At 39.5% G+C, this 24,178-nt stretch overlaps 1 protein-coding gene across 7 annotated transcripts in view; it reads left to right on the top strand.

The window, feature by feature from the left end:
• LOC141265383 (triple functional domain protein-like) overlaps positions 1–24,178 on the top strand; it is a 1,868,493-nt gene that overhangs the window by 771,736 nt on the left and 1,072,579 nt on the right. For all 7 annotated transcript variants that reach the window (XM_073678400.1, XM_073678401.1, XM_073678399.1 and 4 more), the window contains one exon: positions 16,690–16,839. In XM_073678400.1, coding sequence (XP_073534501.1) covers positions 16,690–16,839 — 150 coding nt within the window. The remainder of the gene's footprint in view (positions 1–16,689; positions 16,840–24,178) is intronic.

Here is a 24,178-nt window from a genome sequence, read left to right as displayed (position 1 = left end):
TATATTTCACAGTAATAAATATACATCATTTCAAAGTGAGCATGATCAATATGTCATATCATAGAATCATAGAATGGTAGAGTTGGAAGGGACCTCCTGGGTCATCTGGTCCAACCCCCTGCTCAAAGCAGGATTCACTAAATCATCTCAGACAGATGTCTGTCCAGCCTCTGTTTGAAGACGTCCATTGAAGGGGAACTCACCACCTCTCGTGGCAGCCTGTTCCACTCATTAATCACCCTAACTGTCAAAAAGTTTTTTCTAATATCTAATCTGTGTCTCCTCCCATTTAGTTTCATCCCATTGCTTCTAGTCTTTCCTTGTGCAAATGAGAATAAAGATGATCCTTCTACAATGTGACAGCCCTTGACATATTTGTAGACAGCTATTAAGTCTCCTCTCAGTCTTCTTTTTTGCAAGCTAAACATTCCCAAATCCTGCAACCGTTCCTCATAGGACATGGTTTGCAGACCAGTCACCATTCTGGTCGCTCTTCTCTGAACTTGCTCCAGTTTGTCTATGTCTTTTTTAAAATGTGGTGCCCAAAACTGTACACAGTATTCCAGATGAGGTCTGACCAAAGAGGAGTAAAGACCAATAATGACTTCACGTGATCTAGACTGTATGCTTCTGTTAATACATCCCAGAATTGTATTTGCCTTTTTTGCTGCTGCATCACACTGTTGACTCATGTTCAGTCTATGATCTATTAGTATACCTAAGTCTTTTTCACATGTACTGTTGCTTAGCTCTATTCCTCCCATTCTGTATATGCTTTTTTCATTTTTATTGCCCAGATGTAGTACTTTGCATTTTTCCCTGTTAAAAACCATTCTGTTGGTTGCTGCCCACTGCTCCAGTTTATTTAGGTCTTTTTGAATCCTCTCTCTCTCTTCTCTAGTATTAGCTATCCCTCCTAGCTTTGTGTCATCAGCAAATTTAATCAGTTTACCCTCAATTCCTTCATCTAAATCATTGATAAAGATGTTGAACAATACAGGTCCCAGGACGGAGCCCTGTGGTACCCCACTTGAGACATTCATCCAGCTGGATGTGAAGCCATTTACAATCACCCTTTGAGTCCGATCACTAAGCCAGTTATGAATCCACCTAACAGTTGCCTGGTCCATTGCATACTTGGTCATTTTTTCAATAAGGATGGTGTGAGATACTTTGTCAAATGCTTTGCTGAAGTCAAGATATACTATATCTACAGCATTTCCCTGATCCACCCAGTCAGTGATTCTGTCATAGAAGGAAATTAAGTTAGTCTGACATGACTTGTTAGTTATAAACCCATGCTGACTCTGGTTAATCACTTCATTCTTATCCAGGTACTTACATACATGTTGTTTAATAATTTGTTCAAAGATCTTTCCTGGTATAGAAGTCAGACTCACCGGCCTATAGTTCCCTGGGTCCACCTTCTTCCCCTTTTTGAAGATAGGAACAACATTTGCTCTTCTCCAGTCTTCTGGGACTTCTCCTGTTCTCCAAGAATTTTCAAAGATTATGGAGAGTGGTTCTAAAATTTCTTCTACGATCTCCTTCAGTACTCTAGGGTGTAATTCATCTGGACCTGGAGACTTGAACTCATTTATGTTAGCTAAATATTCCCTCACAATCTTTCTGTTTACAGATAACTTGGATTCTTCTATTCCTTTAAAAGGACAGTGAAGATCAGTTGATGTTACATTTTCTTTCTGAGAGAAAACAGATGCAAAATAGGAATTAAAAAGTTTGGCCTTCTCAACATCCTCTCTTACCATTTCTCCATTTTCATCCTGTAAAAATCCTATAGCATCTTTGACTTTTCTTTTACTTTTGACATACCCCCAAAATCCTTTTTTATTGCTTTTGACATCTCTTGCAAGCCTTAATTCATTGTCAGCTTTAGCTAACCTGATACATGCCCTACAGGATCTGCAGACTGCATTATAATCTTCTTTAGATATGCCTCCCTCTTTCCATTTAATAAACATTTCTTTCTTTCTTTTTAGCATGTGTTTAAGTTCTGTGTTCATCCATCCTGGTTTCCTTAAATGCTTCCCATTCTTCCTACTTTTCGGGATTGTTAACGATTGTGCTTTGAGAATCTCATTTTTAAAAATTTCCCATCCTTCCTGGACATTTTTGTCCTTAAGGACATCCAGCCATTGGATCCCTCCTATTCTCTTTCTGAGTCTCTTAAAATCTGCCTTTCTAAAATCTAACCTTGAAGTTTGAGTCTTCACATGTCTTCCTCCTCTAGTTATCCAAAATTCTATAATAGCATGATCGCTGCCTCCTAGGGTCCCAGCCACTTTTACCTCCTCAACCATTTCCTCCTTGTTTATAAGGATTAGATCCAAAGTAGCAGATCCCCTTGTTTTCTCCCCTACCTTTTGGAAGATAAAGTTGTCAGCAAGAGAGGATAAGAATTTGCTTGACCTGTTAGTTTTACTTGAGAGAGATTCCCAACAAATGTCTGGATAGTTGAAATCTCCCATGACCACTACGTCATATTTTTTTGAGAACTTGGTCATTTGATACATAAAGAGTTCATCCATATCTTTAGCTTGCCCAGGTGGCCTGTAGTAAATGCCTACAATGGTGTCCTTTCCGTTGTTCTCTCCTTGTATTCTTACCCAAACAGTTTCCACAGAACTCCCAGTCTCTGAAGCTTCAATCTCTGTGCAGATATACGCTTTTCTAACATACAATGCAACACCTCCTCCTCGTTTATCAAGTCTGTTTCTTGCAAATAAGTTGTATCCTTTTAGCCTTTTATTCCAATCATGTGTATCGTCCCACCAAGTTTCAGTGATTCCAATGACATCATATTCCTTTTCCTGCATTAGTAGTTCTAATTCTCCTTGTTTGTTGCCCATGCTTTGTGCATTTGTATAAAAACATTTTAGTTTGTGATTGGTTTCTCTTCCTCCCATATTTTTATTATTTAAATTGTTTTGTCTTTGTTCTTCCTTTCCACTTCCAGTAGCAGAGATCTCAATAGTATTTGTCAGCTGTATGGCTTTTTCTGGCCTTTTGCTTCCCTTCCCACATTGTTCTAGTTTAAAGCTCTTCTGATGAGTGTAGCAAGGCGACTTCCAAATACATGTTTTCCAGTCTTCGTAAGGTGCACCCCATCTCTAGCAAGTAGTCCATCGTATAGGTAATTCATTCCGTGATCCAGAAATCCAAATCCTTGTTGATGGCACCATCGACGTAGCCAGTTGTTCACCTGTAGAATCTTATTCCACCTCATTGTTCCATGGCCATCCACTGGGAGGATGGATGAGAAGACCACCTGCGCTCCCAATTCTTTCACTTTCTTGCCCAAGTCTTCAAAGTCACTGCAGATGGTTTCCAGGTCCTTTCTTGCGGTGTCATTTGTCCCCACATGTATTAGCAGGAATGGGTAGTGATCTGTAGGTCTGAAGAGTCTTGATATCCTGTCAGACACATCTTTAATTTTTGCTCCTGGAAGACAGCACATTTCTCTTGAGGTTATGTCTGGTCTGCAGATAGCAGCCTCTGTTCCTCTTAACAGGGAATCCCCCATGACCACCACTCTCCGTTTTTTCTTCACAACATTCTTCTTTCTCCATCCAGGAGGATTCTGAGGGCTTACAAGGTTATTCATTGCTGGCAAAGTCTTATTTTGCTGTATTTCTTCATGGTTCTCCTGCGTGAGAGCCTGGTACTGGTTCCTGAGCAGTATGGGTGCTGACTGCCTCTCGATCCTCCTGCTTCTGTGGGTCACATGCTTCCATTCCTCTGTTTCCTCAGGTGCAGTTCGAATTTCTTCTCTTTCTGAATCATGAAGAGATAATTCTGCTCTGTCTAAGAACTCTTCACCTTCCTTAATGATTTTCAAGGTAGTTAACCTCTCTTCTAGATTTCGCAACTTTTCCTCCAACAGGGACACAAGCTTGCATTTCTGGCATGTGAAGTTTGGCTTTTCCACTGGCAAGTCTGTGAACATGTAGCAGGATATGCAGCTCACCAAATGGCTCCTGGACTCTTCCATGTTCTTACTGTTAATGTTCTGAAAACAGTGAAAAAAGCTTAAAAAAAATGCTTCAAAATGCGCGTGCAAGTAGGTGCGCGGTTTACCGATGTCCTCTTTTCAGCTCCAACAGCCAAAATCCAGTGTTCTTTGAGCTCACGGAGACTCTTCACTTACCCCAAAATGCAGTGGGAATATGCAAATTATCTCCTCAGGACTCCTCCCCTGGTTTACCGATGTCCTCTTTTCAACTCCAACAGCCAAAATCCAGTGTTCTTTGAGCTCACGGAGACTCTTCACTTACCCCAAAATGCAGTGGGAATATGCAAATTATCTCCTCAGGACTCCTCCCCTGGTTTACCGATGTCCTCTTTTCAGCTCCAACAGCCAAAATCCAGTGTTCTTTGAGCTCACGGAGACTCTTCACTTACCCCAAAATGCAGTGGGAATATGCAAATTATCTCCTCAGGACTCCTCCCCTGGTTTACCGATGTCCTCTTTTCAGCTCCAACAGCCAAAATCCAGTGTTCTTTGAGCTCACGGAGACTCTTCACTTACCCCAAAATGCAGTGGGAATATGCAAATTATCTCCTCAGGACTCCTCCCCTGGTTTACCGATGTCCTCTTTTCAGCTCCAACAGCCAAAATCCAGTGTTCTTTGAGCTCACGGAGACTCTTCACTTACCCCAAAATGCAGTGGGAATATGCAAATTATCTCCTCAGGACTCCTCCCCTGGTTTACCGATGTCCTCTTTTCAGCTCCAACAGCCAAAATCCAGTGTTCTTTGAGCTCACGGAGACTCTTCACTTACCCCAAAATGCAGTGGGAATATGCAAATTATCTCCTCAGGACTCCTCCCCTGGTTTACCGATGTCCTCTTTTCAGCTCCAACAGCCAAAATCCAGTGTTCTTTGAGCTCACGGAGACTCTTCAGTTACCCCAAAATGCAGTGGGAATATGCAAATTATCTCCTCAGGACTCCTCCCCTGGTTTACCGATGTCCTCTTTTCAGCTCCAACAGCCAAAATCCAGTGTTCTTTGAGCTCACGGAGACTCTTCACTTACCCCAAAATGCAGTGGGAATATGCAAATTATCTCCTCAGGACTCCTCCCCTGGTTTCAGTTTAGTAATTCCATAATATGTTGAGTTAAAATTTCATCATCATTTTATATAAAGTGCTTTAGTGTTTAATAATTATAATTAGTGCACCTGTGTACACTTATAATAGTGACTCACCCAGATATCTAACTCATCACATCGCCGCTATATGGCGTCCGAAAATATGGCACTGCACATGTCTATGCGCGTCACTACTATCTAGCCAATTATGAACGCGCTGGGCTCATACCAGCCCCAGCGCTTGCGCACTGCTCATAAGCTGATAGCGGGCGCCATCTTAAAAGTGGGAAACATTTCCTTGCGCAGACCCTATATTGAGAGCGTCCGTTTTAAGTATATAATATTTATAAATTACAGGCCGTTATATAACAAGAACTATGCAATATATATGCTATGTCAGTTGGGGAATACAGAATTGGCCAATCTTAATGCATAACATTCTCAATGTTCCTAACCTCCCACCCTGCCTGCTGGCTGGCATACAAGGGTCCGAGGAGGTAATGTCATAAGAGGAGCATTCCCTCTTAATTGGAGGATGTTCCCCAAGGCATCACATGGACAGAGAAATTGCATTCTTACGGACTACAGCTTGTATTTCCACCCCAACATACAAGTCCCTCAAGAAAAAAAGATCAATTCTGCACAATAATATATGACTGGCTAGATTTAGTATCAGAATCTTAAATTTATATTTTAATATTTAACATAATCTGCAAAAATTCATTTATAAATGTATATGGATGAGTCTGCTTCTCGGTAAATATCAGTGATGAATGATCTGTGAATAAAACTAATTAATGAAAAAATAAAACAAATAAAAAGTAAAACCAAGCCAACAATAATGGTTGAAAGAGGAAGAATACTTTTAGTCCAAGATGATATCTATAAAATGGACGTAACTCTAAACTCCACATTGAGACCATTAGATCATGTGTTTAGCCTGTGGATCCATTCCAGTTCACATTTTTTCAACAGACGGATCCGACCCTCCTTCCCCCTCTCCTTTGTGGCGGAATGCAATCAATAATCATGAACATCAATTGTTTTGCTCTGTGACCCTGTTCTGTAAAATATTTTGGAACAGGAAGGTCCATCCTCCTCTTCCTTATGGTATATCGGTGATGATTAATCCTGGTTTTCAAGTCCCATGTTGTTTCACCGACATACCATAAGGAACAGGGGCATTACCATAGATAGATCACATATTCGGAATTACAGGTCAGGTAATGCTTGATATTATATATTTTATTTGTAATGGGATGCGTAAATGTAGAACCCTTTATCCTCTGTGGATAATTCACACAGGACAGACATGGGAAACAGCCTCGTCTCTGAGTTGCAGTCAAATTAAGTCTGTTTGGATTTTTTCAAGCTACCTATATCAGAATGGACAAGAAAGTTACTCAAATTCTTACTTCTACCATAGGAAAACAACTGAGGACTCTTAAATTATTTTATTTTATGCAAGCAATTTGATAACATACCCCAATGTTTTTTAATAATTTTAACAACTTGACCACTTTCCTCACTAAAAGTGGAAATAAACGTAACTCTAGTTATCTTTTTCTTTTTACTGTTTTTCAAACGTAATAATTCAGATCTACTCAAATTTGCTACTTCCTCTCTCTTCCGTTTCAATAAACTAGATGGGCATCCTCTTTTCCTAAACTTATTGACCATAGTATCGAAGGTTTTATCCAATTACTACTCATTATCCTTTTAACACGGAGTAATTGGCTGTAAGGAATTGATTTAATGGTTCCCAAGGGATGATGACTGTTATATAGTAGTATGTCATTTCTATCTGTGGGTTTTACAAACAATGAAGTCTGTAATCTATTAATCAGTTTGAGTGACCATCTAAAAACTGAATTTCAGACTATGAGTGGACTAGCGTGAATTTTATTGTAGGGTCAGTTTGGTTTAAAAAGACATGAAAGTCAATCAATTTCTGTTCCGTTTCCTCCCAAAGGAGGAAAACATCATCTATGTATCGCCTCCACTTAAACACCTTTTGGTAGTGGTGGGACTCATAGATGAAATCTTCCTGAAATGTTGTCATCACAATATTGGCATAAGCCGGCGCCATATTGGCACCAATAGCCTTTCCACGCTTTTGTTCAAAAAACTCATCACCAAATAAGAAATAGTTTTTCCTGAGAACCATATTCAACAAAGAAACAACAAAAGTCTCACCTCCAACACTTAAATTCAATGATGATAATTTGCGTCTCACAGCCGCAATACCTCGTTCATGGTCAATGGACGTGTAAAGTGAAGTGACATCAGAAGAGGCTAACAGGACCCTATCAGTCAGAGTAATCTCCCTAATCTTCCGAAGAAAATCTATTGTATCCTTAATATAGGACTGAGAATGTTCTACTAGTGGGTTAATAATTCTATCCAGAAATATATTAATATTATTAAATATTGACTTGACCCCCGAGATTATAGGACGGCCCGGGGGATCAACCAGTGACTTGTTTATCTTCAGGAGTGTATATATCACTGGTGTGGTTGGATGTTCCATATACAAAAATCATGTAGCTCCTGATCAATAATTCCCACATCCCTTGCATTATTTAGGATAACTTTTAAATCACTCAAAATTTCAAATTTAGGGTCACCCTTTAATTTATGATAAACCTCTGTGTCACTCGGTTGTTTTTTTATTTCATCTATATAGGATGTCTTGTCCATGATGACGACAGCTCCCCCTTCATCAGCGGGTTTGATGATGATGTCGTCATTATGGACAAGTTCCTCCAACGCTCTGAACTCCTCCTTTGTGAGATTAGGGTTAAGAAATTTTTTATTACCTGATACACGTTTAAGAGTCTCAATCTCTTGTTTCACAGCCGTGATAAATGCATCAATAACCGCTGAATTAGTAGGTGGTGTAAACGTACTTCGTTTCGGAAGTGCTGCTGCCTGTAAGTCTAATTCACTATTTGAATTTTTAGGTTATAGTGTCATTAAACCACTCCTTAAGTTTCAAAGATCTAAAAAAACACTCTAAGGCTATGTGCCCACGTTGCATTTATGAAGCAGAAAATTTCTGCTTCATTTCTGCAAGTCCTCTCCCGGAAAAACGCATGCGGAATTCCGCACGCGTTTATCGCGCATTTTTCGCGCGTTTATCACACGTTTTCCACATGCGGAATTGCCTTGCGTTTTTTATGCATTGGACAAAGGCAATTCTGCTTGCGGAAGCGCAAAATTAAATGACATGCTGCAGATTTTTGAACGCAGCATAAACGCTGCGGAAAAATCCGCAGCATGTGCATAGAACTTGCGGAATCCCATTGGGGACCATGGGGTGCGGGTTACCAAGCGTTTTACAAGCGTTTCCGCTGCGGAAATTCCGCATCAAAAACGCTTGAAAAACGCTACGTGGGCACACAGCCTAAGTCCACCTCCATCTGAAACTAGTTAATGTGTGATCCAGGACAAAAGGTTAAACCTTTGTTTTAAACAGAAATTTGCGAGTCTGTTAATGTCTTTTGGGAGATATTTACCACTAACGTGGTTCCCTGCTCCTCGTACTCATTTGTCGTGCTACTTGCAATTTGTTTTTCCCTTGTTTCTCTTTTTTGGTTTCGGTGATGCCGGTGCCCCCTCTTCTTTTCCGTCGTTGTGTTGCTGTGCAGATTTGTCCGTCTCTATGGGAAATAGAGTTATCAGAGGGTAAAAATAGACCACAATAATCAGATAGTGTTCTTTTTTTATAAACAGTGTAACCTCGTTTACGCCATGTATTGGTAACCCCTCTCTCTGCCAGGAATAAACTTTTCCCGTTTTATAGTCCTCCATGTCCCTATTCCACTTGTGACGCTTGGTATCCTCTACGGTTGTCCGTAACGTCTCAATCCTAATCATGATGGCATCATGAAAGACAGTCCATCTATCTATCTATCTATCTATCTGTCCATCTATCTATCTATCTATCTATCTATCCATATCTATTATCTATCTATCTAGCTATCTGTTTGTCCATATATCTACTATCTATCTATCAACTTATTGACGTCAGCGTGAGCGTGGGAAAATTATCGCCACACATGCGCTGGCCTCATTTGCCGGCACTGAGCGTCAGTGTATTGTCGGCTCCTAAATAGTGTGGTTCCTTTTCACAATCGTCGTTGTGGGACCCTCGATATTTGGACTGTGGCGGACAGGTGAGGATGAGGTTGATTTATTATTTTACCTTTATTACAGGTGATCATGGGCTTTGGGGATTAGGTGTAAGGTGAGTATATGGTGTTTTTTTAGTTTTTGCATGGGCGGAGAACATTGGGGACAAGGTGTAGGTGAGTATTATATGTTTTTTTTTATTTGAATATTTTTTTATTAATTTTATCATTGTTCTTTACTTTGATTACAGGCACCACTGGTGAGAGACTACTGCTTCCATCCAGCGACGCCTGCAGTCGCTATTTTATATGGCAGTCGCTATTTCCTATGGCAGTAGGTGCCGGTTGATGGTGGTAGTAGTACCATCAGCCGGTGCCTATGACCCATGGTAAGTTATTTACCGCGGGTCACTGTCACAGCTGTGGGATCATGCTGACACCTGTCAGTATGATTCCACAGCGCTCTGACTGCGGTATTGCTATTACTGCCGATCAGAGCCTGTGTTTCCTGCGCTGTCACACAAATGACAGCGCGGGAAACCAGGTATATTCGGCTCCCCCCATTTACATGAATGGGGTCAGTGTTCGGGTGCTATTTTAAATAACCCGCCTGCTCTGATGAAGAAGTCTCCCGCTTCTTAATTGGCTTAGGAAATGCGTCTGATTGGATAACATGATTACTATGTTGAGATCCTGAATGGATGACACAGACGGGCTCTCTTCTCTTTTGTTCAGATTGTCTATTGGTAAGGAGGAAATATGCAGTCCAGCAATTATCAGAGGCAGGGATACCTGGTGGTTTAGGATCCCCAAATCCAGGTGTGAAAAACTTGTTGCATCATTCCCAAGACAACTCATGGCTGTACTAGCTCAAAAGGGTGCTTATACTCAACTACTGAGCAAAGGGTCTGGATACTTATGACCATGTAATATTTCAGTTTTTCTTTTTTAATAAATTTGAAAAAATTTCTACATTTCTGTTTTTTTTTCAGGCAAGATGGGGTGAAGAGTGTACTTTAATGAGGAAAAAAATGAACTTTTTAGAATTTACCAAATGGCTGCAAATAGTGAAGAATTTAAGGGGGTCTGAATACTTTCTGTACCCGCTGTACCACATCATCTGGGCGGGGGGGGGGGGGGGGTAGCAAAAGAGTATACAGACAGGACAGCAAGGGATCACAGCTTATCCTTTTTGTGAGGTAAAACATTTTCCTGACTGTTTTTAAAATTAACTTTTGTTCGTGGGACAAACCTTTTAATTCCAGGGCAGTTATGATTATGGATACCAGTGTTTGGCAACATTAGTGCTCACTACAATTAGTGGTCACGTTTAGGTAGGAAAGTTCTCAGCTTAGCTGCCGTGATGAGCGGCTGTGCTCTCATGTGTTTAATAGTGGTGCCCACTAGATCAGTGGTTAGAGCAGTTTGAAACACAGTTACAAAGTGAGTGGCTTTGTCTCTTATGGCAGTGCCCATATATACTGGTTATTGATATGCTAATAGGCATTGATGAGCAATTTGATTGACGGTATGGCAGCTGTTCCTGTTTAAGCAAATCTATTGACCTTGTTAATTATATTGATCGGTTTATTCAGATCCAATTACAGTATCATGTGGATCTGTTGCCATCTAACTGCTCCATAGAAATGATCATCAAAACAGTTGCTGGTCATTGCCTATCTTGGCCCTGATAGAGTTTATTTTTTTTTTTGTTTAGTCTTATGTGGTTGCTTATTTTAACATATGTATATTAAAAGTTATATTTTAATATTTTACTCAACTTGGATTTGACAGTGAAAGCAAAATTACATTGTATCAGAATAATAGGAAGAAGAGCAAAGAAAAGGTTCATAATACTTAGAATATTGTATGATCTGTCAAGTGTAGTAGAAACAGTGTTATAGCTGAAGTATGTATGGTTGCTAATGGAAACCGGGGTCACTGGTGTTTATTGAAAATGTGACTATAGATGGAAGCAGAAGGATGCATTTTGAAGTGTTTGAGCTATGCATGCATTCTGCACAGTGAAATGATAGCTCTAGAGCATTGTAAAGAGGACCAGTCTCCAAATTTTTTATTTTGAACTGGACAAACAATGTAATAGTGGCTGCAAAGCAGAATGAAACTTTTTTGTTTTCTTTTACTTTCACCTCTGTGTTGTGGAGATATTAGCAATAAAAGTATTTGGCATCTAATCAATCACTTTAAGTCAAAGTGGATGTTTTCAATTGGGGTATACTTCTCCCTGTTTGAGTTGCTATCTGATAACACCTATTTGGAATTAACCCCTTAGTGACCAATAGACGTATTTTTACTTACCTGCGTTATAAGAGACCAGCATTCCCCGACAGGTGACAATCCTGTAACTGTCACCTGTACACTATAGCTGACAACTTAATGCATCAGCCATGATCAGTGTTGGCTCCGACCATGCACGTTTAAACCCTTAGATTCTGCTGTCAATAGTGACTACAGAATCTAAATCGCTAAATCGGCACTTGGAGATCTTGACTGTGTGGTCCTGATGTTTGCCATGACAGTTAATGGCCAAATAACGGCCTAAGAGTCTGCCGGCTATAGCGACCTGTACAGAAGTTATCAAATTTAGGTGGTAAAAATATACTTTTTCATTCTTGTCATGCCACTTTCCATGACTTCCTGAAAAGAACCAGAAGGGTTAATGAACTACCTGAAAGCAATTTTAAGTACGTTAAGGGGTGCGGTTTTGAAAATGGTATCACTTTTGTGTGGTTTCCAACATATAGGACCCCCAATGTCACTTCAAAACTGAATAGGTCTCTATAAAAAATAAGTTTTGTAAATTTCCTTGAAAAAATGAAAAATTACTACTACATTATTAAACCTTCTAAAATGCTAACAAAATAAAACAACGCTTTACAAATGGTGCTGATGTAAAGCAGACATGTGGGAAATGTTATTTATTAATGTTTTTGTGTGATATGACTATTGAGATTGACCCCTTTCCGACGAGGTCAGTAATAGTACGTAGCTGCGCCCTGCGACTTATGGACCAGCTACGTACTATTACTCGTGCGTCGAGGGCGCCCACACACAAGCGGTGCGGGGCGATCGCCGCCGGGTGTCAGCTGATTGTCACAGCTGACACCCGGTGCTATGTGCAGGGTGGGGTCGATCAAAATCAATCATAGCATTTGCGGGAGCAAGGGAGAGGTGATCGCTATACTCACCTCTCCTGCCGGCGTCCAGCGATTTCTGCGGCGGCTTCTGGATGTTGTCATGATAACATCCGGGTCTCCAGGAAGCAGGGCCTTTCTTTGGTCATGCGCAGTGCGATCAGGCTGCAAAAAGTGAAAGTCCCATAGTGGGACAATGTGTACGAGTAAAACAAAAAAGTAGAAAAGTGAAAAAAAAAAATAAAAAAATCTAAAGAAAAAATAATCCCCAAAAAATAAAAATATATTGAACCCATAATATTCATTTATTATGAAAAAAAAACCAAAACAATAAAAGTACACATATTTGGTATCGCCGCGTCCGGAACGGCCTGACCTATCAAATTCTCCCACTAGTTAACCCCGTTAGTGAACACGGTAAAAAATAAAAAAAAAAGCGAAGCATAAAACAATGCTTTACCATCATACCGCCATACAAAAAATGGAATGACACGCGATCAAAAAGACGAATGCAAATAAAAATGGTACCGCTAAAAACGTCATCTTGTCCCGCAAAAAACAAGTCACCATACAGCTCCATCATCCGAAAAATAAAAAAGTTATAACTCTCAAAATAAAGTGATACAAAAAAATAATTTTTTCTAGAAAATATTTTTTGTGTAAAAGCGTCAAAACATAAAAAAAAGATGTAAATGCAGTATCACTGTAAACGTACTGACCCGAAGAATAAAGCTGCCTTATCAATTTTACCACACGCAGAACGCCTTAAAAAAAAAACATAAAAACAATTCCGGAATTGCTGGTTTTTGTTTATTCTGCCTCCCAAAAATCTGAATAGAAAGCAAACAAAAAATGTCACATGCCTGAAAATGGTACCAATAAAAACATCAACTTGCCCCACAAAAAACAAGCTGTCACATGACTCTGTCGGCGAAAATATGGAAAAATTATAGCTCTGAAAATATGGCGATGCAAAAAATGCTTCTTTTAATGTGTGACAGCTGTCCATCATAAAAACCCCATATGAATCTGGAATCGCTGTAATCGCACCGACCCAAAGAATAAAGTCATCTAATCACTTATACCACACGAGGAATGGTGTAAAAAAATAAAGTCTAGGGTTAGGGTTGTATTAGGGTTGGGGTTAGGGTTCTGTTAGGGTTGGATTGGGGTTGGGCTAGGGTTAGGGTGGGGTTAGGGTTGGGTTTGGGTTTGGGGTTGGGGTAGGGTTAGGGTTGAGGCTAGGGTTAGGGTTGAGGCTAGGGTTAGGGTTGAGGCTAGGGTTAGGGTTCGGCTAGGGTTGGGGTTAGGGTTGGGGTTAGAGTTTGGATTTTTTCAAAAGTAAAGAAAAAAAATGATGATATGGAAACTAGTGTTGAGCACAAGTGCTCGCAACTAGAGTTTGCATCGGGTGCTCGTGTATGCACTGACTATCGTGGATATTCAAGTGACATGCTCGAGTCTCTGCCCCATATGCTTCACGGCCAAAAAAAGCATTGCTGGGACAGCCTGCCATGCACGAGCAATCCCCGCATGTGGTTTTTTTGGGTGTCTAACAACTGTGAAACATACGGGGCAGGGACTCAAGCATGTCACTCGAGCACCTGTGATACATGGTGCATACCCGAGTATCCGATGCAAACTCAAGTAGCCTAATGTTATAAAATTCTTACCTCTGGGTTCAAAATGTACACTATACCACTTGATAAAATCCTTGAGGGGTCTAGTTTCCAAAATGATGTCACTAGTGGGGGTTTTCCACTATTTAGGCACATCAGGGGCTCTCCAAACGCAACATGGCGTCCGCTAATTATTCAAGCAAATTTTACATTCAAAAAGTCAAATGGCGCTCCTTCCCTTCTGAGCCCTGCCGTGTGCCCAAACAGTGTTTTTTCCCCACGTATGGGGTGTCTGTGTGCTCAGGGGAAATTGCACAACAAATTTTGGGGTCCATTTTTTCCTGTTACCCCTGCAAAAATTAAAAAAATTGGGGTTTAAAGTAACATTTTTGTGAAAAAAGTTAAATGTTCATTTTTTTCTTCCACATTCCAAAAATTCCTGTGAAGCTTGTGACGGGTTAATAAACTTCTTGAATGTGGTTTTGATCACTTTGAGGGGTGCAGTTTTTAGAATGGTGTCACTTTTGGGTATTTTCTGTCATAAAGGCCCCTCAAAGTCACTTCAAATGTGATGTGGTCCCTAAAAAAAATAGTTTTGCAAATTTTGTTGTAAAAATGAGAAATCGCTGGTCAAATTTAAACCCTTATATCTCCCGAATAAAAAAAAAAGTTGGTTCCAAAATTGTGCTGATGTAAAGTAAACATGTGGGAAATGTTATTTATTAAGTATTTTGTGTGACATATCTCTCTGATTTAAGGGCATAAAAATTCAAATTTTGAAAATTGCAAAATTTTCAAAATTTTCGCCAAATTTCCTATTTTTTCACAAATAAACGCAAATGATATCAAAGAAATTTTACCACTATCGTGAAGTACAATATGTCATGAAAAAACAAACTTAGAATCAGCGAGATCTGTTGAAGCGTTCCAGAGGTATTACCTCATAAAGTGACAGTGGACAGATTTGTAAACATTGGCCCTGTTCATTAACGTGCAAAACATCCTCGGGGGGTAAAGCGGTTAAAGGAATAGTCATTCAAAGTTTGAAAATTGCAATTTTGTAAATATTTTGGTCAAATTTCAAATATTTTTATAAATAAACACAAAACACATGAACCTAAATGTACCATTATTATAAAGTATCATGTGTCACAAAAAAAAGAATCTTAAAATTAATTGTATATGTTGAAGCATTCCAGAGTTATTACTACATAAAGTGACACTGGTCAGATTTAAAAAAAATATGGTCTGGTCACTAAGGGGTTAACAAAAGTTAACTTATTAGGTGCCAAATACTTTGATTGCTAATATCTCTGCAACAGAAGGTTAAATTAACCTCTTACCATCATATTACATCATATGCACTCTGAGCCCACATCTTTCACAGCAGATGATGGCTGATTTAATCACTCATCATGTGCCTTTAATAGCTGCAGGTAAAGCAGGGCTCTCCCCATGGCTGTTAACCTGTTAAATGCCACTGTCAATCTCAGACAGCGGCATTTAACACACATGTACCCATCGGAACGACCCTGAAGTGCTCACAGGACATCGATGGGTTATCATGACAGCTGATGGTCTGCTGTAGACCCCCATGCCTGTCATTACAGTACTCCTGCGAAAGCCAGCGTTTAGCTGGCCTTCATAGAAGATCAAGATTTTCACTATATTTTAAGTGCAGTGCTAATGCACTGCTAGCCACTAATGGGACTATTAAAAAAAACATAAAATAAAACAAACAAATTCAAATCACCCCCCTTTTGCCCCATTAGTAATAAAACAAAAAAATAAATACACATTTGGTATCACTGTATCCGTAAAAGTTCAATCTATCAAAATGTAAAACAAATTAATCCGATTGTTTTTCACATTACCAATCGAAACGCCATAATTATGTTTTTTGGCCTCCTCAACATTGCAAAAAAATGCAATAAGAGGAGATCAAAACATCGTATCTTCCCCAAAATGGTATCAGTAAAAGCTCAAGGCGCAAAACATAAGCCCTCTTACATAGCCTGATATCCCAAAAATATAAAGCGTTACAGGTCTCAGAAAAAGGGAGACACAGGCAAAAGTGTTTTTTTTTTTTTTTTTTTACAGAAAAATAAAGTTATGGCTCTTGGAAGAAGGGGAGGAAAAAATGGAAAATAACCCAGTGGTGAAGGGGTTAAATAAAGAACATTTTATTCTGCTCTGTAGCCACTGTTACATTGTGTGTCCAGTTCAACATGACAAGTTTTGTGAAAGGACCTCTTTAAACACATTAAAGCAACTTTTTATGAGGCCAGATTTCCCATTACAGTTTTAAATTGTATACAATATAGACTCTTAAAACTACTGATGCTGGTGTACTGAAAGCCCATGTCAGAATAACTGTATAATCCTTTATGAAAGTTGCGCTTCTTGATATTAAAATGTGCTTTTCGGGATTTCCGCTCTAGCTGCACTCATAAAAACGCTCTTATAATTTAAAGATTATGTAGCTATTCAGATTTTCAAAGCATGTACACCAGCGTCATCTGTTCTAATAGGTCTATGTTTAGTTTGTATTGTGAAATCTAGTGACAGATCTTCCTTGAAGTTATACATCTGTTATTTTTATCTTTTAATGTTCATTCTTTTGAATCATGGTTATAAAACATTATATGATTTTTTTGCCTTCATTTTAAGGTTTGTAGTGTCCTTGAGAGTTTGGAGCAGGAATATAAGAGAGAAGAAGACTGGTGTGGAGGTGCTGATAAACTTGGTCCAAACTCAGAAACTGACCATGTCACCCCAATGATTAGCAAGCACCTGGAACAAAAGGAAGCATTCCTAAAGGTATGATCCTTTAATTATCTTTTTTGTTTGTTTGTTTTTTTTGTCTTTTTTGGGTTTTTAATCATATATTTTCATTAAGAAATGTCAGTTTTACATAATAAACATTTAAACTTTTAGTTTGAAATTAAATTCTATTTTAACAGCAATTTTTATAAGTATTCTCCATTGGTCTAGAAAATACCTTATTAATTATTTTAAGACATTAGTATGCTGGCCCAAGAAAAACAAAAAAGCTCAAATTTTTTTATAAGCTTTCAAATCCTCTTCACAGTATCTAAATACACATTTTAATTTTATTTAACAAAAGAGATCTTTGTTGCTTAGCATGAAATGACAGTGCAGTCATTTAATATTAAATGTGTTCAAGCACTATTTTTTTTTTGCGTAAGCACAGGCTGTCTGCAACTTACGAACAAACTCGTAGAGTTGAACGTTGGATGCTAAAAAGAAAAAAAAATCAACTCTCCGGCTGCCCCATTGCTGACTGCACCTTCTGATCCTCTTCTTTCAGCTGCTGCATATTGCATAGCTGATATCTTCATAGGCCAGGACGTCCGACTGCGTCCATGCCCCATGCCACAGACACTGTGTGTCTCGCAACGTTAACGTCATGGGGCATAGACACTACCGAAAATCCTGGCTTACAGTGAAGAGGCCAGGGATGAGGCTTGTAATGCTGGTGAGGTGAATATTAGTTTTTTTTTTTCCTTATTTTTTTTCCTGGTTCTATGCCAACCTGCATTCACATCTACAGCCCTTATCTATTATTTATTCATTATGCTTGCTTATATAGCGCCATTCTTTCCACAGCGCTTTACAGACATTATGGGCACTGTCCCCATTGTGTCTCACAATCTAAATTCCCTATCAGTATGTGCAAGGAAGTCAGAGTACGCGGAGGAAACCCACGCAGATACGTGTGGAACATACAAACTCCTTGCCGATGTTGTTCTTGATGGTATATGAACTCAGGAGTCCAGTGCTGCAAAGCAACAGTGCTAATGACTGAGCCACTGCACTGTTGGTCAGGTAAATTAGGAAGTCATCAGCAAATGACGAGCATTTATATTCTGACCCAGACACTTCTATTCCCTGGACGTCGGGTTTGGCAGGAATGGCCTCCATCAGATACTCCATAAGCAAGATATACAGTTGTGCTCCAAAGTTTACATACCTCGGCAAAAATTTTCTTTCTTGGCCTTTTTTCAGAGAATATGAATGATAACAAAAAAAAAATTTCTCCACTCATGGTTATTGGTTGGGTGATGCCATTTATTGTCAAACTATTGTGCTTTCTCTTTTTAAATCTTAATGACAACCAAAAACATCCAAATGACCCTGATGAAAAGTTCACATACCCTGGTGATTTTGGCCTGATAACAGGAAAGGAATACAAAAAGCTATCCAAGGAATTGATAATGCCAGTCAGCAGTGTTCAGGGGTTCTGTAAAAACCAAACCACAGTCAGGTAGACCAACAAAAATTTTGGCCACAACTGCCAGGAAAAATGTTTGGGATGCAAAGAAAAACCCGCAAATAACATCATCTGAAATTCAGGACTCTGAAAACTAGCAGTGTGCCTGTTTCAAGATGCACAATAAGGAGGCACTTGAAGAAAAATGGGCTGCATGGTCAAGTCGCCAGAAAAAAGCCATTACTGCACAAATGGCACAAAGTATCTCGCCTACAATACACCAGACAGCAGAGAGACAAGCCTCAAAACTTCTGGAACAAGGTAATTTGGAGTAATGAGACCAAAATTGAACTTTTTCGCCACAACCATAAACGTTACATTTGGAGAGAGGTCAACAAGGCCTATGATGAAAGGAACACCATTCCTACTGTAAAGCACAGAGGTGTTTCTCTGATGTTTTGGGGATGTGTGAGCTACAAAGGCACAGGAAACTTGGTAAAAGTTGAAGGAAAGATTAATGCAGCATGTTGTCACCATATTCTTGAGGCAAATTTGCACTCATCAGCCTGGAAGGTGTGCATGGGACGTACTTGAACATTCCCACGTGACAGTGATCCAAAACACAAGGCCAAGTCGACCTGTCATTGGCTACAGCAGAACAAAGTGAAGGTTCTGGAGTGGCCATCACAGTCTCCTGACCTCAATATCATTGAGCCACTCTGGGGAGATCTCAAGCACGCAGTTCATGCTAGACAGTCCAGGAATTTACAGGAACTGGAGGCTTTTTGCCAAGAAGAATGGGCTGCTTTACCATCTGAGAAAATAAAGAACCTCATCCACAACTACCACAAAAGACTTCAAGCTGTCATTGATGTTAAAGGAGGCAATACACGGTTTTAAGAATTGGGGTATGTGGACTTTTTATCAGGGTCATTTGGATGTTTTTGGTTGTAATTAAGATTTAAAAAGACAAAACACAGTAGTTTGACAAAAAATGGCTTCACCCAACCAATAACCTTTAGTAGAGAAAACATTTTTTGTTATCATTCATATTCTCTGAAACAAGGCCAAGAAAGCAAAAATTCTGCCTGGGTATGTAAACTATTGAGCACATCTGTATAACATTGGGGAGAGAGGGCGGCCCAGTCTCATGCCATTATTTATATTAAATGGTTCTGAAAGGGAGCCATTTAGTTTAATTTGAGCAGACGGAGAACAATATAATGCTAACATTTTTTAAATGAATAATAGGCCCAAACCAGTGTGACTCAGTGTTTCCGATAAGAACAGCCAAGAGACTCTCTCTTTTAAAAGCCTTTTCGGCATCTAGTGAGAGAATTATTAGGGGGATTTTTAAACATGGGCATGTTTGATAATATCTAAGGTTTTTATTGTGTTGCTTTGAGCCTCTCTTCCCAGGCACAAAACCCACCTATTCTGTGTGAATCAAATTGGAAAGGTGGGACTTGAGTCTGTTAGCTAGAAGTTTTGCATATAGTTTTAGGTCCACATTTAACAAGGATATTGGCCGATAGCTAGTACAGGAATTGGGATCCTTACTCAGTTTGGGGATGACCATTATGTGTACTGCCACTGAGTGTTTGGGAAAAGGAGTAGACTTTGATATGGAGTTAACCCTCAACTGGTGAGGTGGGGTTTTTGTCACGCAACTGGTGATATGGGGTTTCCTATACCCCAGTGTTTAGAAATCTCTTTTTGTTTACAGAAAATGCAAAGATCACATTTGTTTTAATCATTTTCTTATTGGCGATTGATTACACATGAGTATAACAAATTTTTGACACCCACAAATGGATGGAAGCTAGTGAGACACGTATTCTCATACCAGCATTTTTCAATGAATGGCAGCCGAACGAAAATTCTCTGGGGTGTAGCAAACCCCACCTCACCAGTTGAGGGTTAAAGGACTGAAGTATCAAAGGGGATAGAAGTTCCGAGAAAACTTTGTAAAATTTAGCTGTGAAACCATCGGGACCTGGGCTCTTATTCCCTGGAAGATCCCGAATGGAAGTCTCCAGCTCCTGTTGTGATAATGTTTTTTCCAGGTTTCTCGTTGTTTCAATATCTAGTTTTTTTGGAAGTTCAGATCTATTAATATAACTTCCTGTATCTACTGTAGGTGGAGGTAAATTATATAATTTTGAGTAATATGTTTGGAAAGTGTTTAATATTTCAGGGGTGGAGTAGACTAGCTTATCATGTGCATTCTTGATGCCAGATATAAAATTCTAATTTTTTTGGGAAGCATCAACAACAAGTGGGACACAATCATGAAGTGGAGCAAAATTTATTGGATATTTTAAACTTTTTTAAAAAATTAAAAACTGAAAAGTGGGACATGCAATATTATTTGGCCCCTTTACTTTCAGTGCAGCAAACTCACTCCAGAAGTTCAGTGAGGATCTCTGAATGATCCAATGTTGTCCTAAATGACTGGTAATGATAAATAGAATCCACCTGTGTGTAATCAAGTCTCAGTATAAATGCACCTGCTTTGTGATAGTCTCAAGGTTCTGTTTCAAGTGCAGAGAGCATCATGAAGACCAAGGAACACACCAGGCAGGTCCGAGATACTGTTATGGTGAAGTTTAAAGCCAAATGTGGATACCAAAAGATTTCCCAAGTTTTAAACATCTCAAGGAGCACTGTGCAATTGTTCCTATTGAAATGGAAGGAGTATCAGACCACTGCAAATCTACCAAGACCCGGCCGTCCCTCTCAACTTTCATCTCAAACAAGGATAAGACTGATCAGAGATGCAGTCAAAAGGCCCATGATCACTCTGGATGAACTGCAGAGATCTACAGCTGAGGTGGGAGCGTCTGTTCATAGGACAACAATCAGTTGTACACTGCACATATCTGGCCTTTATGGAAGAGTGGCAAGAAGAATGCCATTTCTCAAAGATATCCATAAAAAGTCTCGTTTTAAGTTTGCCACAAGCCACCTGGGAGGCACACCAAACATGTGGAATAAGGTGCTCTGGTCAGATGAAACCAAAATGGAACTTTTTGGCCACAATGCAAAACAATATTTTTGGCATAAAAGCAACACAGCTCATTCAACACCCTCAAAACACCATCCCCACTGTCAAACATGGTGGTGGCAGCACCATGGTATGGGCAAGATTTTCTTCAGCAGGGACAGGGAAGATGGTTAAAATTGATGGAAAGATGGACTGAGCCAAATACAGGACCATTCTGGTAGAAAACCTGTTGGAGTCTGCAAAAGACCTGAGACTGGGACGGAGATTTATCATCCAACAAGACAATGATTCCAAACATAAAGCTAAATCTACAATGGAATGTTTGAATAATTAACGTATCCCTGTGTTAGAATGGCCAAGTCAAAGTCCAGACCTGAATCCAATCGAGAATCTATGAAAAGAGTTGAAAACTGCTGTTCACAAACTCTCTCCATCCAACCTCACTGAGGTCGAGCTGTTTTGCAAGGAAGAATGGGCAAGAATTTAAGCCTCTCGATGTGCAAAACTGATAGAGACATACCCCAAGTGACTTGCAGCTGTAATCGCAGCAAAAGGTGGCGCTACAAAGTATTAACTCAAGGGGGCCGAATAATATTTCACGCCCCACTTTTTAGTTTTTAATTTTTTAAAAAAGTTTAAAATATCCAATAAATTTTGTTCCACTTCACGATTGTATCCCCCTTGTTGTTGATTATTCCCCCAAAATATTAGAATTTTATATCTTTATGTTTGAAGCCAGAAATGTGGCGAAAGGTAGAAAAGTTCAAGGGGGCCAAATAATTTCACAAGGCACTGTGTGTGCATATATATATATATATATATATATATATATATATATATATATATATATATATATATATATATATATATATATATACAGTGCCTACAAGTAGTATTCAACCCCCTGCAGATTTAGCTGGTTTGATAACATGCAAATAAGTTAGAGCCTTCAAACTGCAAACGAGAGTAGGATTTATGAACAGAAGCTGTTTGCATGGATTTATACAGTGTGACCTAGTTGTCAAGCACTTTCCAAGTGATGCTATCGCTTGGAAAGCGCTTGTCAATCCGCATGCGGAAACGCATGTGAACCTGCATGTGGATCCGCATGTATTCTGCAGGAAAAATGCATGCACAATCTGCATGCGTTTTTTCTGCCAGGGAGATGCAGAAATGCTGCAGAAATTTTCTGCTTCATTTCTGCATCGTGGGCACATAGCCTAAATGTGGACAGAATAGATGCGGTTTGTGCAAATATATGAATAAGACATCTGTGTTCACATCCTCAGATCACAAAAACACATGACATGGCAACCTTCATAAACTGCAATACGACACACGTGATATATTCAGCCACTTGTTCCTTGTGCGATATTCGTTGTACTTCTCGCAAGTTGAAATTTAGAATTGCTGAGCACATTAACGATGCGATTCCAGACCCTTTAAAAGTAAAAAAAAAAAAATCTATGTCTGCCTTATCTAAACATTTCCATGACATTCACCAAGGAAATTGTTCCACTCTATTAATTACAGGCATAGAAGAGAGTTAACCGTCCAGCAAGAGGTGGGGATTGGCTAAGGCTTATCTTCAAACTGAGAAGCCTTTTGGATTTTTCACCTAACCACCAGATTCCCCAGTGGGTTAAATTATAAAAAGGATTTAATGTACCTTTATTGAAATGTTTTATTATTATAAAAAATATACATTGTATTTTGCTACTTTGAGAAACTTGGATAAGGTTTATCCACAGAAGAGATTTGAAGACACAATGTGCTTTTTTTTCTTTACCTTTCTCTCCTGCATTCAACCTGCACACTTTCTTCCCCTCCCCTCCGTTTCTTTTCTCCTGTGTACACATAGGGTTAATAATTAAGCCCATCTATGACTGGTCTATTCCATACCTATTTTCTATGCTATATATTTCGATAGCTCCTACATGTTAGTTTCTATGATTAAGAGCTAGTATAGCTTGAAACGCGTCGGCCATTGTGCTACCATGTTTTTTTTACATTTTCTTTTTCATGTTTTAATCTACAAATAAACAGGATGTAGATAGTTGACGATAGGGTAAGATATAGTTATTGTTTGGGACTAGCCCACAGTGGAATGGTTTAGTGTTAGGGAAAGTGACTGTTTTCCAGTTAGTTAGGGTCGTTGGAATTTGGAGAGCAAAGTGAGCAGAGATGCCTTAAGGGTGATCCTGAGTGAGAGAAGACTAAGGACGAGGGATAGTAAGATAATTAAAAAAAAGTGACCGATGAGACAGAGTGGCCTTCCAGAGACGGGTCCTATGAGAGGATGCTTAGCTACAAGATATATAGCTTGTAACGCAGAAGGACCTCAGCAGGACTGCGAGACGGGTACTAGTGAAGAGTCCTGAGCAAGAGTTCCAGGATGCCACTAGTGTAAGAAATAGGATGCGCACCCATTAAGCAAGTAAGGAGACTTGCTGATCAGGACTGTAGCTGTAACACTGGGTTGTAGAAAAGTAGGAAGAATTAATGTGCCTTGAAATCAACATCACATACCTCCTCACTTCTCGAGTCGACATCCCACCTGAGGTGGGTTGTTCCTCAGATACCACGGGTTCTTCGCTCACAGGAGTTTTTTCCGCCGCACTCATTTCCCCTGCTTCCTCAGATACTCTTGGAGCTGCCTCTGTAAGTTTTTGTACTTCTTCTGAATCACCTGTTTCCACACGGTGTGGTAATTCCACTCTTCTTGAGTGTCGATTGGTCTCTTCAGGGAACGGTGTTCAATCATCAGATCTGAATTGAAATTCATCTGTACTTGGTACAAACTATGAAGCCTCGGGACTTAGGATGGTACATCCCTCTCTCCGAGAAATACAACTATGTTTTCTTCTAAATCTGAACTTTCCAGGTCGCTATCCACCTTTGGAGCTTCAGTCTGTGGT

The sequence above is a fragment of the Phyllobates terribilis genome, unplaced genomic scaffold, assembly GCF_046119375.1.
Source record: "Phyllobates terribilis strain yellow unplaced genomic scaffold, ASM4611937v1 Scaffold_4__5_contigs__length_816908805, whole genome shotgun sequence".
NCBI classification, from domain to species: Eukaryota; Metazoa; Chordata; class Amphibia; order Anura; family Dendrobatidae; genus Phyllobates; species Phyllobates terribilis.
Note: the sequence above shows the minus strand (reverse complement) of the source record. Positions and strands in the feature narration are given on the sequence as shown.